The sequence below is a fragment of the Saccopteryx bilineata genome, chromosome 5 (assembly GCF_036850765.1).
Source record: "Saccopteryx bilineata isolate mSacBil1 chromosome 5, mSacBil1_pri_phased_curated, whole genome shotgun sequence".
Taxonomy (NCBI): domain Eukaryota; kingdom Metazoa; phylum Chordata; class Mammalia; order Chiroptera; family Emballonuridae; genus Saccopteryx; species Saccopteryx bilineata.
The window spans coordinates 47,089,211-47,105,392 of record NC_089494.1 but is presented as its reverse complement, the minus strand read 5'-3'; the positions used below and the strand labels follow the sequence as shown (position 1 = coordinate 47,105,392).

Sequence of the window (16,182 nt, the reverse complement as noted above, 5' to 3'; positions counted from 1 at the left end):
GCTTGCAGGACATCTCTGTAGTGTTGGGGGTCGGTTATCACAGTAAGAGCACATCAAACCATTGTTCTCTGACCAAATAAAGTTCTATTAATTTTTCTGTTTACACAGCCCTGCTTAGGAATCCTTTCTATTCAAGAACTACCTTTAAGTTTTTCCACTGGAATGCTTCCCTTTACTGACATTTTTCTTCCCTCAATCCTGAGCAGGAAACTCAGTACACATCCAAGACTACAAGGGAATTACTGAGCTATGTTATTTCAAATAATTAGTTAACTTTGGAGTTCTTGTGGTCTGCAAGGGAATTCTCATGTGATTACATATCTCTAATATACCAAGAAAATGAACCAGATGTACTAGAACTCATAACTTTTCTCATTCTGCTGACCCAAGACTGTCATCACACCCCAATAGCACATTGTTGTACTGCACTTGCAGAGTGCATCTGTGACCTGCTGGCAGGGCACATCTCCTCCCCGTGGAGGGTCCCACACTGTGCATGCACAAGAGTGCAGCAGGACAGGAGGTTCAAGCCTGGATTGGTTGACATGAACATCTGTGTTGATGACTAAACCATATGCCTCTGCCTATACTGACATTCCAAGACGATGGGGGAGGAAAGGAAAGAGAGCGCGTGGAGCTGGGAACTGGTTTTATATTTGAAACTAAATAATCCTTAGAGCCCTGTAAATCTTCTTAAAAGAACATCATTCATTGTTTTAAAAAAAAAAATCTCAGTATTGAACCTCATCAATTTGCAGAAAGTAAATGGCAAGGAATTCAGTATTTTTGGATGTATTGAGTGGTAGAAACATTTTGAAATTATAGAAAATATAATAAGTAGGAGGCCAAATCAGTTTAGGGGGTGTTTGAATAAAAAAAAAAAACTTTAAAAGCAGAAATGTTAGTTTTTTTGTTTTTTTTTTGCTTATCATTCTCTAATTTTCCCCATTGCCTGTGTATCACACCCTAGGGGAGGGTCTATCAGTACAATATAGGTGAGGATGAAAGGTGGGTTTAGAGTGTGTCCAAGTGGCCCAGATCCTACATTCTGGTGGAGTTGGTTGCCAGGGACCTGTCCCTGTAGTGAACCAAGGAAGAAGAAAACCGCTATGTTAGGAGTGCTGGTAATCAGTGTATCTTGTCATAAGGTTTTAGGGCTCAAAACATCCGTCTAGAATTTTAGCCAACATTAGGGTTTGAGGAGCAGCCAAAGAGGCATCCTGTCCACAATTTATTGTCCCTAGTATATAAAAAATGTCAGTAAGTCCTCTTGCAAGTTATTGTTTTCAACATGTGAACAATAAACAAAAAGATTTTAAAAATGACCAATGTAATTAAGATGTAATATGTAAGTAAATCAGGCTAGTGATTTATTTGAAAATTTTATATTCCATGTTAGGTCATGATTTACTTTTCGAGCATTAGTAGGGTCAGTCATATGGTGTAGTACAAAGTGGGAAATTATAATTAACTATTATTCTGGTGAAATGTCCTGTTCTATAATGACAGAAAAGAGCATATCTTAGTGTCTAATGCATATGTGGATAATGAATTGCAAGTTTATTTTAATATTTTTTATTTTTTAAAGTTTGTCTTGATGTTGTTGTATTGATATATATTTAAACTTACCGGAGATCCTGAGAATCCCACTTCTCCAGGATTTCCATTTCTACCGGCTTCACCCTTTATGGGGAAAAAAAAGCAAAGAAGCAAAGCGGCATTAAAACGTTCTCTTCTGTGACTAGATGACAAATCAATTGTAGATAAGAAGTCTTATTTAGAGAGCTTGTGTCTAATGCTCTACAATGTAAAACACTGAGCTGTATTTCTGAGGGCAATCCATTCTAGCAAGTCAGTTTGGGAAGGTTTCATTAAGTTTTCAAATGAAGAAATGAATATAAATAATACTGGTCTAATTTAGCTCACCACTTTATGAACATCAAAATTTACACACATGTGTATGTATACATAAAAATCTATATCAATATATGGCATTGAATTAAATAATGATAATTAAAATACTAATTGTCATTTCCTCTCTTGTTATAAAAAAAACTAAGAATTGCCAGAGATGTCTTTCTTAAGGCCAAATGCAATGTAATCTGCTTTAAAAAATAATCACATGACACATAAAGAGAAAATATTTACTTAGTTTAGTATCACATAGAAATTGATGAACTATCCATAATTGTATCCTTAACTTTGGTACAACTAAGAAAAGAATCCAGAAAAGTAAATCTGTTATTGCAGCGTGTTGTTTGATCATGGTTTTAATGTTAAAATCTGAAGTTGAGTCTTAACTTTAACTAAAAATAAAATTGAAGAAATGACTTTTTTAGCATCAGAGAACAATACCGACACTATCCTACATTCACATTTTAAAAATCCATTTAATGATGATCTCATAATGATGTTTTTTGTCATGAGAACAATACATTTTTCTTTCAGACCACTTCAGAGGTTTCATCACGAGGCTGAAGCTATCGTGACAATAATTCTAGTAGCTCATGGAATATCATAATAGAGAGCCTAGGAAATGCAGGGAATGAGACAGTACCTAATAGTATAATACCATCAAAATTAAGAGCACTTTTAGACTCCGTAAAATTCCCTCTGAGCTCTCCAGTTTTGATTGACATTAACAAAAATTAAAAGTGAGGGCCCTGGCCGGTTCGCTCAGTGGTAGAGCGTCGGCCTGGCGTGCAGAAGTCCCGGGTTCAATTCCCGGCCAGGGCACAAAGGAGAAGCGCCCATCTGCTTCTCCACCCCTCCCCCTCTCCTTCCTCTCTGTCTCTCTCTTCCCCTCCCGCAGCCGAGGCTCCACTGGAGCAAAGATGGCCTGGGCTCTGGGGATGGCTCCTTGGCCTCTGCCCCAGGTGCTAGAGTGGCTCTGGTCGCGGCAGAGTGACGCCCTGGAGGGGCAGAGCATCGCCCCCTGGTGGGCAGAGCGTCGCCCCCTGGTGGGCATGCCGGGTGGAGCCCGGTCGGGCGCATGCGGGAGTCTGTCTGACTGTCTCTCCCCGTTTCCAGCTTCAGAAAAATAAAAAAAAAATAAAACAAAAACAAAAACAAAAACAAACAAAAAACCTAAAAGTGAGGATAATGAAGTAAGAATTAATAACTTTCTTGTTAACACTCTAGTTTCTTCTTAGGTTCTTTCAAAATTTCAAAGCAAAATGAATAAAGGCAGCTTACATCTTCACCAGGTTTTCCAGGAGGGCCCTCTGGTCCACGTGCACCAGTTGGACCCTAATAACAAAACAAAACAAAAGGAAAAAAAATATTTACCTATATTTACTCACACGTATTAATGATTCAATCCAAAATATTACTGATACAAATAAACCAGAAAATAGCTTTATTGATATTCTGAATTTTATGTTGTATCACTTAGATTATGTATTCATCAGGAAAATATTTAATTTCACAAATGCAAATATCTCAGCACTGTCTGCTCACCATACTCAAGGTCTATGAATTTGAAAACTGCCACAAAAACATAGCTTAATCATGATCCATAATACAGGCCCCTGAACTAGACTGTAATTTCTTACTATATAAGTAACAACCTGGTAAAATCAATAACTCAGGATAACGTTATAATGCTAGAGCCAGTTTTAACTGGGTCTACATGCTTACTTGACATTTACCATTGGTCCAGGATCACCAGGTTCACCAGGAGGGCCTGCAGGTCCAACACCACCCTGAAATTGAGAACAAGTTGTATATATAAATACAAACCACAGGAAAACAGAATACTGTATCCTCAATTCTCTGAAGTATAGTGCAGTTGTTCAAAGTGCTTGCTCCACCACTCTCCAGCTATGTAACTTTGGGTGAGTTACTTACTCTGTTTATACTTCAGTTTTCTACTCTGTAAAATAAGAATAAGATGGTACCTACTTCATTAAGCTTTTATATCTCTTTGGATAACTAACGCATATTAAGAACCTAGAATAATGCTGGCATAAAGTATTCTGTTAATGGTAGTTATCATTTTCCTCTCCTCCTCCTCCTCCTCCTCCTCCTCCTCCTTTTCTTATTCTTATTCTTATTCTTCTTATTCTTATTCTTGTCCTTTCCTTCTCCTTCTCCTCCTCCTCCCCCTCCTCCCCCTCCTCCTCCTCCTCCTTCTTCTTCTTCTTCTTGTTCTTCTTCTTCTTCTTCTTCTTTTCTCCTTCTTCTTCTTCTTCTTCTTCTTCTTCTTCTTCTTCTTCTTCTTCTTCTTCTTCTTCTTCTTCTTCTTCTTCTTCTTCTTCTTCTCCCCCTCCTCCTCCTCCTCCTCCTCTTTCTCCTCATCCTCCTCTTTCTCCTCCTTTCCTCCTTCTACTCCTTCTTCTCTTCCTCGTCATCTTCCTCTTCCTCCTCCTTTCCTCCTCCTCCTACTTCTTCTCCTCCTTCTCCTCCTCCTCTACCTCCTCTTTCTCCACCTCCACCACTATCTTATTGGTATGTCAACTATAGAAAAAAGTTTAAGATTATATTCTTCTTAAAAATTCCACAAAGTAATCACCTTGACTGTTATTTCTAATAACATCACATAGTAATGGCCTTTTCTGATCTGATTTCATATCCTCAGAGGTGGCACATACCAATTACAAGAATTTTCATTCTGACATGTTATTTCAGAAGCAAAAGTGCATAAAAATTTCTTCATATTGGAGGTCAGTTACATAAAGAAACAGGACAATAAAACTTTAACCCCATGAACAACTTTGAAAATCATACTGCATATATTTCTTAGTATGTGAAAATTAATTGAATAGAAGCAACTTAAAATGAGAATTATAATACACAATTTAAAGGTCAGACAAAGCAGTCATATCTGAGAGATCTTATTCATATATTTTTTCTTTTTTTATACAGTATATGATTTAATTATAGACTTACTTGCTGCCCTTGTAAACCTTGAGGTCCCCTTGGCCCAACAGGACCCTTCAAAGCAAAGGAGAAAAAAAGTTGCATACTGTTAATGATACTTAGGTCAAACATTTAAAAAATTTTGAATCAGCTTTAAAATCTGGAAAAGTGAAGCTTTGATAAGTGCAGGATGTTAACATTCTCCATCTGTACTCATCTGGAATGTAGCTACATTTAAGAAGATTATAAAGCTAGGAGAACATTTGGGATGATTTTATACATACTCTCAGTGTCATAAAGAGAAACAAAGGATATGCCTGTACACACCCAATGTCTTTGGGCTGAGAGTATTTGCATGCTTAAGGGGTAGTTCCCTTACAACAGAAGGTCTGACAGAAGAAAACTCTTGGCAGGCATAAAGTCATTATCAAGCTGTGTATTTCAGTCTTCAACTTCACAGCAGATAATTCTTATAAATTAAATGAGCAAGTTGGATTAAAGGCATCTAAAACCATCAACAATAATGACTAGATTATTTTAAAGGTAAATTTGAAATTATCTGAGGAATTGAGTTTTCTGGATTATTTCTTTCTTTCATAACATACACTTAAAGTATCCTCACAGTCTTTCCTTATTTAAACATGAAATGATTATACTGAGACATAACCAAGGGAAGAAAAAAGAAAATTAAATTTAAAAAAATTGGTTTATATATGTTATACACTTTTTTAAATGTCATACCATAAAAAGTATAATCAATTAAATCAAAATCAATTTTGTTCTTATGGTAAAAACTTAAATTTTATTTTGAAATGATAGGCTTTTAGCTAGTAAAAGAATAAAAGCTTTATTACAAAAATAAACACATGTAACAAATTTCAAATAAATTAAAAGTTATATATTTCATAAAATTATTCCAAGATAATCACTGAATGAGACCACGGTGCTAATGACTTAAAAATTTATACAATGCATAAGTTACTCACAATACAGGCCTTAAGGATGGGTAGAATGGGTGGTTTTCTATGTAATCTGACTTTACACTTCTTATTTATTGAAATTCTATTAACCCAGGATACTTTTGAATTACGTAATAAACAAAAAGGGCATGGGAGAGTTGGTTTAAAAAGTATTAATTCATTCAGTGAGATTGCATTACTACAAATGCTCAGGCTACAGTATGTACTTGCCTAGAGAAAAATGGAAAATTTTCTGGCTGCTGAAGAAATTCAAAAGAGGACGGCAATGACCAGAAGGCCCTGGAGGAAACTTTAGAGCTGTTGGTATAGTCAGGCTTAGACTATTCATAAGACGTAAGAAATGATGAAAATTTAACGGCAAATTTGTTGTTTCAAAATTTTGCCAAATCACTATTTCTAATAACACCATGAAACAGTTGTTTTAGTTATTTAAATAGTACACTTTTTGATGTGGTGCTGATGGTTATATGTTTTAAAATTCCTTACTCTCTTTAAATAATAAATATAATAAATAAAACTTATAAACAGTTTTTTATTAATGTCAACTAATACTTTGCACAGTTATGAATGGAACCCCACTGGGCTTTTAACTGGTATGTAGCACAGTTTGATCTATATGTAAATTGAATAAATAATGGATGGATACCTTTATGAAGACACATATTACTCTTAACTAGCTAACTCACATCTTTCTTTTTAAAATGGTTCTTCAAAGGTACTTTGGTTATCAGTACAATTTGCACTTACCACTGAGCCAGGCATCAGTCCTACTTGACTCCCAAGTCCAGATTTTTCATCCAACCCAGCCATCTGAGCTGAAAATGGCTGTAAAAACAATGTGTTGACTTTATTTCTATAGGAAAAGGCATATATCAAAGTACTTAGTGAATTGAGAAATGTATGTAAATTCTCTGGGATTCTTATAGAATGAATCCTCTAAGAATCACTTTAAATCTTTGCCTTATTTTTATTTTTTAAGATGAGAGGAGGGGAGGTAGCGAGGCTGACTCCCACATGCGCTCCAACTGGGATCAACCTGGCAACTCTGTCTGGAGCCCATGCTCGGGTATCGAGCTAGTTTTAGTGCCTAAGACTGATGCACTTGAACCAACTGAGCTATCTTCAGCACCCAGGGCCATACTTGAACCAAATCAAGCCACTAGCTGTGGTAGGGGAAGAGGGAGACAATGGGGAGAGGGGGATAGGAGAAGCAGATGTTCACTTCTCCTCTGTGCCCTGACCAAGAATTGAACCTGGGACTTCCATATACCCTGGGCTGATGCTCTATCTACTGAGTCACCCACCAGGGCCAAACTTTTGCTTTAAAGCAAGAATAATATTCAAGTTTCTTTACATTGTATGTGTTTTTGATTGAACAACCTTCCACAAAGTATTTTATAACTATGTTATTTAAGAACTATTGCAATGAGTCAAATGTCTGATAGCATAGATCATACTGTTAAGTATTTAGCCAGTCTAATCAGTTTCAGGTGCAAATATCTTTATCTGATTTCTTCTCATGCTTAGGGCATGCCAAACATCTGAACATAGCCTAAAAGACACTTTTAAAGCATATGTTCTAAAGATTCCAGATTCCATTTTAGACTTCCTTAGCTGGTATTCTTTCCTGTTCATAGCCAGTAAGCTTTTAACTGTATTTATATAAGTTAATAAAAATTTTATAATCCTTTAATGGAATCCCTAATTGTTTTAAGAATTGGCAATAGTTTTACCTATTCTTTTTGATATCTAAAAATTCTCATAACCCAATTAACCAAAATTGTCCATATACATTCCCAAAGTTCTATTAATTTCCAGATTTTAGTGGGAAAAGAATGTATATTTTGTTTAAAAAATAAATTGGCAATTCCTTCTACAATCAGTTAAAAAACAAATGTATGAACTGTTATAAAACAAAAATCATATTTCAGGGTACCATATGTTCCCTGTTATGCTATGTAATCTATTCATAATCCCTATGTCTGCCACTACAACTTCAAAGAGGCAGGCATAAAAAGATATTTTGCTTTATATTTCATCTAGTAGAAAACTAAATTTTGAGAAATAAGCAGATAGATTTCTAGTACCAACTCAATGGCCCTTTCACATTCTTCATCGTAGATGCGTCATCCTCCCTTGGTGTGGAGGTCATAACACAGATCTCATCTGCTTTCCAACCTTCTTTCCTTTCATAGCAGTGCAATGTTAGTGCTCTTTTAGAATTAACAAAAAGAACAAAATTTACAAAGTACAGAACTGACCCTGAGAACTACCAATAATTTGAACCAGCACTAAGAAAACAAACAAACAAACAAAAAACCTGCTACTTTGAATTTTCCAACAATTTCCTGTGAATTTCTTAGTTTTATTATTGATCATAGCAGCACTGCATTCACTTAGGGGTTCTTACTGTTAAGGGTCAAAAGGTGAACCAACACAATTCAAAATCATAGTAATAAATAAAAAATTTAAGCCTGACCAGGTAGTGGTGCAGTGAACAGAGTGTCCCAGGCTCGAACCTCGAGGTTGCTGGCTTGAGTGTAGGATCATAGACATGACCTCAAGTTTGATGGCCTGAGCTTAAGGTTGCTGGCTTGAGCAAGGGTTCATTCGCTCAGCTGTTGCTCCCCAGTCAAGGCACATATGACAAAGCAATCAATGAATAACTAAGGTGCTGCAGTAAAGAATTGATGCTTCTCATCTCTTTTCTGTCTGTTTGTCCCTATCTCTCTCTCTCTCTCTCAAACAAACAAACAGTATGTTATTTAAATATGACATTTAACAATGCATACAACTCACTCTGCTCATGCCATCAGGTCCTGGGTGAGAAGGATGTCCAGGAGGCCCTGGGGGACCTGGTTGACCAGGAACACCTGGTTCCCCATCAATACCCTGAGGACCACGAGGACCCTGGGAAAACAAGCCAGTGGAAATTAGAACCCATTATCAAATATGTACATAATAGAAAGCTAAATGAACAGACTCCTTGATGGAGATGGAGTGTTCAATATTTTAGAATGAATAGCCATACTATGACTCCAACTATGACATTCTGAACAAGGCAACACTGTGGAGACAGTAAAAAGATCAGAGATTTCCAGAGGTTAGGATGGGGCTTGGCGGATGAATAAGCAGAGCACAGAAAATTTTTAGGGCACTGAAAAATACTCTTTATAGATAATGATGGATATATGTCATGATACACTTGTATCCAAACTTATAAATGTACAAACCTTAATGTACACAATGGAATCTGATAGGGGATGTTGATAATGGGGAAAGCTATGCATGTGTGGGACAGAGTGTATATAAGAACTCTCTGTACCTTCCTCTCAATTTTGATGTGAAACTAAAACTCCCCTTTAAAAAATCCAGTTTTAAAAATACTTTTCAAGAAATAGTAATCCAACCACTTACAATACTTTAGCACTGGTCACAACCTCAACAATTGGGGCATGGTACATGCCAGGTAGCAATTTTACTCTTGATGTGTTAAACCCCCAGTAGTCAGTCTTCTGGGAATAATTATGAAATTGTATTCAGTTTATTAGTACTCTAGAATAAGCTTCCTTATTTGGTTAAGTTTTGCTGTTCAAGGGTATTAATCAACAATTCTAAATTCACTTGCCTCTCCTAGAGTACAGTTAACTATGTGTGTGCCTGCTTAAACTGCCCCAACAACAACAAAGAAAATGTGAAAGACCTTTAACTGTAGTTTGTAGTATTTTCGTCTTTCTAATTTTTTTAATGCTTTTCATATTTCCTGGCACATAGTAGACAATGTGTTTATTATATGTTCACATTTCAATCCTTTTTACTCTAGTACTTGAAGTCTAGCAAACTTTATTTTCCTTACCACTGCCAAAGGCAGAGCAGACCAATAGAAAGAGAGGGAAAGACACGGTGACCCAGCCAAGTCCAGCTCTCAGAGGAGTGAGCAATGATTTCTAGCTGCCAAACTCCACCCTCCTGACCCACATTCTGAACACAGCTTGGGGAACAGCCACGTCCTCAGTTCTGGAAACGCTCCGTCACCTAACCTCATCAGACCCACAAGTCTTGTTAAGTATTTTCTGGCTTTTAAACCTTAAAGAATCTTAGCCAACTTTTAGAAGAAAGAAAGGACTAAAGAACTCAAAAGTTGATAAAAAAAATTTTCATAATTAGAAGCATGGATTGAGAAAAATATGGTACTTAAGTGGGATTTCAATGGTAAAAGACACTTCTCATACCTAAACGTGAGGGTAGCTAGTGACCCCCAGCAGGCAACTGGAGTAGTGATAGAGCAGGAGGAGGAGATACAGGAGAAGCTAAGGAGGGAGAAGGAGCAGCTTCCATATGACGGCTTTGGAGCAGGTAGCACAATAGCTATTCAGAAATTTAATTAATGTATTTTAACATATTCAAACATTCATATAGACATACTTACTTCTAGATGAGTGGAATAAATAAGAAAATGCATCTATTCAACTAGAAGCAGATAACTCAGCCTGAAACAGTAACATTTGAAAAGCATTTTCTTGGGAAATTATTTTCATCCTTTAAAAATCAAACTTATTCCGACTCCTAAGCCACTGACAATTCCCTGAATTTTCATTATATATATATATATATATTAATGGAGACTGATTTTAATTGCTATTTATCTAGGATTTCTGAATCATATGAGTGTGGGCAACATGAAATGCAAATGTATGTTATGAATGGTTGACAGCAAAGCAGTAGTCCAACCAACCTACTTATTGTATAGGAAACTAATGTGTTTTGAAATGTGAAATGGGCTGGCACATTCTTTCTGCTCTCAAAGAGATTTCTAAAGACAAAACCAAAACTACATTAGTGTCAGGGGGAGGAGAGAGAGGTTTGGGTGATATTAATCCTCAAAATATTGTATCTTTTTGATCATGTTTCAAATTCCCCCTGAAGACAGCCCACTTTTTCATTGACTTCATTATGCATTCTATGTCTCCATGGCATCTCCTTTAAATAGTTTACATGATATACTATTATACAGATTGAGATTAAAATTCACAAAAACTATTCAAAATTAAGTGAACATAATAAGCAAGATTATAAGTGAAAATAAGAAAAACTATTATGATGTGTATAGGGACGTTTTTACTAATAAATATTAAAAACAAACATAATTTAAGAATCCATTAAAATATATATTTTCATATATCCAAGTGAGCTAAATCACATAAAGTTATATTAAATTTAATGTTCTCTTTAGAATCATTCCTTCCCATCCCCCAGGGTACTCCAGCAGCTCAGGAAGCAAACTACAGTAAAAAGTACTTGTAGATTGCCACTAGGTGGCGACCTTTAAACGTTCACAAGTAGAAAGGAGTGATAACAACCCAGAATCATCAAGAACTTTCTTCACTGCTGGTCAGTAGTATGACAAACACGCAAATTATGAAATGTTAGAGTTGGTAAGAACTGGTATATTTCCCATTTTACAGATGCTAACACAAACCTGTTGATGTGTCATGTGCAGTAAGCCTCAGCACACCACTGACTGTCCATCTTCTGACAGGCTGCTAGTTTGCCATTGTGAAGATACCAGAACAATACACACTTAAAACTAAAGACCTATGAGGAGATACATTCATGATGTTCACTGGACAATAATGAAGGTTTCTTGAGAGAATCTATGTATCAGTAGCTCAATCCAGTGCAATTTTGTCTTCCAAGAGACATTTGATATCATTGAGAGACAGTTTTAGTTGTCTCAATTTTATGAGGCAGTGGGGCAGGTGTTGCCACTGGCATATCTACTGGGTAGAAATCAGGAATGCTGCCTAACATATAGCAATGCATAAGGAAATATATTACCTCAAACAGCAATAGTACTGAGGTTGAGAACCTGCTCTACATTGTGAACCTTCTGTAGTGTTTGATGGTAATAAAAGTAGGGGGAGAAAATGGTATTTATTATTTCAGTACCACCTATATTGTGCCACCCACAGCATTCGTCCATTTGAGCAACTCCTGCAAGTCTTGGGACGTAAGGCAAAACATTCTACCTGTGGGTGTTTTGTGACATCATGCCAATATTTTGAAATGAGCATTTGTGGAAGTATTTTACACCAGGGAATTCAGCAAAAGTCACATAAACTTTTGTTTTTTTTCAAATGAGTCCATTGTTTAAACACAATCACACTCTGCTTGCTAGGATTAAGAGAGGAATAGATTGCCCAGATTAATTGGGTATCTACCAAATTGTCTTGCTTAATTACAAATTAATAACTACTCCTCACTCTTTCACACACACACAATTTGCATTGATTGCTTCAGGCCTGATGAAGATAGAAAAAGGAGCAGATCATACACTAAATAGAGAAAGTTGAGAAGAGAAGGGAAGAAAAGGGGAGGGGAGGGAAAAGGGAGAGGGAGGAAGAAAGGAGTTGGGAAAAGGAGGAGAAGGGAAGGGAATGGAAAGGAAAGGAAGGGGAAGGAAGGGGTGGGGTAAGGAGAAAAGGAAAAGAAGGGTAGGGTAGGGAAGGGAAGGGGAGAGAAGGGAAGGGGAGAAAAAGGAAGGGAAAAGGAGGGAGGGGAAAAGGAGAAGTTAGAGGAGTGAGGAGTAAATTCACTGAAACCTAATAAGAAATTTTGAAAATCCAACCACTATTTCAATAGCAATCTTCACCCAGACTTAGGACTCGGTGTTATCAATTATTCTCGGCACAAATACATGGATGTGCAATGCTCTCTGCATGACCACCTACCCTTCTTCTACCTGTCATTGTCACTCTAGACCCCGGACACACATCTGGAGAGCTACCAACAGTGTGTAAGCTGCCAACACTGGTGAGACAGCTCGGTTTAATAGCAATGGAGAATGGGGCAGAAGATAATCATAACAGAGCTTGCTGCCCAACTATATGGCTACGGCCCCCTCTCTTGGAGCACTTTTATCTGCATCCCTACAATGCCATCCATAACTCTAGCTCCAGTTTGAAAAAGTGTTGGCATAACATTATATTTGATGAAATGTGTAGAAGCTTAAAATAGTATCAAAAATGAAACCAGAGTGATAAGAGTTCCCAGTGACCTAAATTATATTTTTCCTTTATTTATATATTCAATGTTGTTAGTTGCTGTTTTGTTCAACAATTTCTCTTGCTTTGATATAGATAAATTAATATTTGAAAGGCTAAAAGTCCACAGAGTTAAATCTTAGTCAATGTCATTTGACAGAAAATAAAACCACAAATTTTTCTGATTGGGGCATAAGGTAATGATAGCAATACACAAATTAATCCAATTATTCAGTATATGAAAGACACTAGCTTTTATGGGTGAGATAAAGAAAGAATTTCTATATTAGGATAAAATTTGGTAATAAGAGGAAATATTTGATGATATATATATGATACTTTCTTGTTTTATATCAAGGATATAGAATTGATTATTTAAATTTAAAGGTACTTCCTTTGTTCTGGTAATAGATTTGTTGATTTTTAAAATTACTCCCTTGATAGCTCTGCCACAGCAGCTCAGTGAAAAAGGCAGCATGTTACTTGCGAAATAATTCATTATACAACCACCTGAGAGAAAATTTTGTCCTCTAATAATCTCTTTTTCCTTTATCTGATTTGGTCATTCCTGTAACAAACACAGATTACAGAATTTGGGCGTCTTATCTCAACAGTACATTCTTGACATTGTTTACTCATGAGTTACAACTTCTGAAAACAATATGATGTATTTATTAGGTTGCCTTAGATTCTACTTTATTTTAATTTGACCTCATAAAGGACAAAGAAATGTCATGTGTGCTATCTAAAAAGATAAGAGGTGATTATTAGCATGTGATAGTTTCCTCTGAATCAGGAGACATATACTATCTCTTCATGACCTGAGTTCTATGTCACATTTAATAAAGATTAGAGAAGAAAAGAGCCACCAGCACTTTGCTGCATCCAAAGAATGTGGTTTAATGACTATTCAGTGTGCAGTACAATTCACACAAACGGAACCCACTGCCAACTTACAGGTTTTCCTTTTGGGCCTCTGTCTCCTCTTGGTCCTTGTGATCCTGGAGGTCCCTGAAGCAGAAAATAATGGTTATCTTGCAAAATGTGTATGTTTCAGATGTTTTTGTTTTAAAGGTCTGCTTGGTATAAGAAAAGTGGAAAACAGAAATATCACCCTTCTTTTTTAATTCACTTCAGTTGAAGACTATAGATAGGATAAAAAGCCATGTACATATCAAAGCTCTGTGTAGAAAGGCTGTTTATTTTAGCCTGAAGCTTAAAAGCCTGTAAAGAGGTAAATGTTACATGAGACCCAATGAGCTGAACATTTTAGTTTGAACAGTAATGGCAAACCTGCAAATATAATTTTTGTTGTCTTGTCCCAGATGAGCTTTTCCACTAAATTATGGATACAAAAAATGTGTATTTCAGATTTTGAGAGCTACATAGATGTGCAAACTCCAAATTTCAAGTATCTTAGGGAAGGTATGAGTTCATACACCCTCTGAGTACATGACAACCCAAACGACTAATCAGAGCAGAGTTCAAGTTGCCAATGAAAGCAATGGAAAGAAATGCCTCTTATTCTACTACTGCTTTATGTATCTTCAAGACTTTTACTTTCTCCTTGATTTAGAATGTTGCATTATCTCCACTGCACATTTAAAACCCACTTAGAATTTTCTGAATAGTTATTGCAGTTAATTATCCCTTAAAATAACAAGTGATTATTATATTTCAAAAGTAGCATTATTGTGCTATTTTAAATTAGCTTTTTCTGTATAAAACTGCAGCTGCTAAAAGAATTTTATTTCTCTTTAAAAGAGTTTCTGTTGAGTTATGAAAATTATGTGCATTTACTCAATTCACCGTACAGTAATGTTTGAAAGTAAAAGTTTCAGAATGACTGGAGCAGGGCTTTTAAAGCATATTGTATTTTACTTACATTGATTTAATGTATTTTAAATTCTCTAGGAATTGTGTGTATGTATGTGTGTGTATACGTGTGTGTATACGTGTGTGTGTGTGTGTGAGAAAGAGAGAGAGTGTGTGTGTGTGTATATCTAGCAAGTTAGCTATGAATGCTATTGCTAATCCAAACCTGAAATCAATAGTCTTTCATGCTAAACCAGAAATATGTTATTCATATAAAACAGAATATGTTATTCAAATTCTACTACTACTTGATTTAATTTAATTTGATTTAATTTAATATGATTCAATTTTACTAACAGATAAAATTAACATTTCTTTCATTAAACAGATAAAAGTAATCTACCCTTAATCATTGTTAAATGACCTAATTGCAATGAGTAAGGTTAATCTAAAATTAGCAGTGTAACAACAGATTGTTTTGCCCTTCAGATAGCCAAGAGTAATGCTAAAACTTCAGGCATAATAAGGTAATTCAATTTCAGAATAAAATGATCCCCTATGTGTCAGTCATTGCTGTAAAAGAACGCTTAAATTTGAAGATGTTTCAAGAAAAAATGCTTCAAGAAATCAAGCATCTTTGTTTTACGCTCTATTGTCTTTTCATGGATATTCATAAAGATTTTCAGTATCTCTAAGAACTTAAGGGTATCATGAATGTTGGAGAAATCTACTTACTGCCGGTCCTGGACGACCACGTATTCCTGTTACCTAAAGGATAAACAAAATAACTTTTAAACATAAAATTTCTACCTACAGAGTCAATAGTCAAATCAATAAGAATAACAGCAAAAGCCCCAGTGAATATTTTTTAAGAAATGAAAGTTGTCAAGTGATGACTGTTTCCTCCTTGTCTTAACAACACTGGAGTCAAGGGGCTTGGCTTTAAAACCTGACTCTATGTCCCTTATCAGTTGTACAACGTTAGACTAATTACTTCTTGTCTCTGTGCCTAGGTTTCTCCTCTGTAAAATGGTGATAGTGATTATGAAATTACCTTCCTCACAGAATTATTGTGAAGATAAACAAATATTTAAAAAGCACTTAAATAGCTCCTAAAACACAGTATACACACATAATTGTTTTTTTAAATAAAAGAAAAAGTACAACTGATTGTCTTCTTAGGTAATATATTAAAAACAAGCTAACTTAAAGACAAAGCAAAAATGCAAACACTGTCAAGTAAATCAACATGCATACACTTTTCTCTTGACAGAGTGGTAATACCTCCTTTAAAATCTATGAGAGTGGTTGTTGAAGAACTTTAATTCTATTTAATAGTATACTTTTTAATCATCTACAAATGTAAATAACTCTTAAGAACTCTTATACAGTCTCAATCAGGGTAATGGCATGACATATTTTGAGAAGTATAAAACATTATCATGCCTTTCTCTTTGACTTACATGGCTATTTATACTACTAAA

At 35.7% G+C, this 16,182-nt stretch overlaps 1 protein-coding gene across 1 annotated transcript in view; it reads right to left on the bottom strand.

The window, feature by feature from the left end:
• Positions 1 to 16,182, bottom strand: part of COL5A2 (collagen type V alpha 2 chain) — a 163,943-nt gene that overhangs the window by 52,596 nt on the left and 95,165 nt on the right. Inside the window, exons 5-12 of the mRNA XM_066279121.1 lie at positions 15,434 to 15,466; positions 13,841 to 13,894; positions 8,640 to 8,750; positions 6,588 to 6,665; positions 4,891 to 4,935; positions 3,651 to 3,704; positions 3,196 to 3,249; positions 1,630 to 1,683 (exon numbers count right to left, since the gene is read on the bottom strand). Coding sequence (XP_066135218.1) covers positions 1,630 to 1,683; positions 3,196 to 3,249; positions 3,651 to 3,704; positions 4,891 to 4,935; positions 6,588 to 6,665; positions 8,640 to 8,750; positions 13,841 to 13,894; positions 15,434 to 15,466 — 483 coding nt within the window. The remainder of the gene's footprint in view (positions 1 to 1,629; positions 1,684 to 3,195; positions 3,250 to 3,650; positions 3,705 to 4,890; positions 4,936 to 6,587; positions 6,666 to 8,639; positions 8,751 to 13,840; positions 13,895 to 15,433; positions 15,467 to 16,182) is intronic.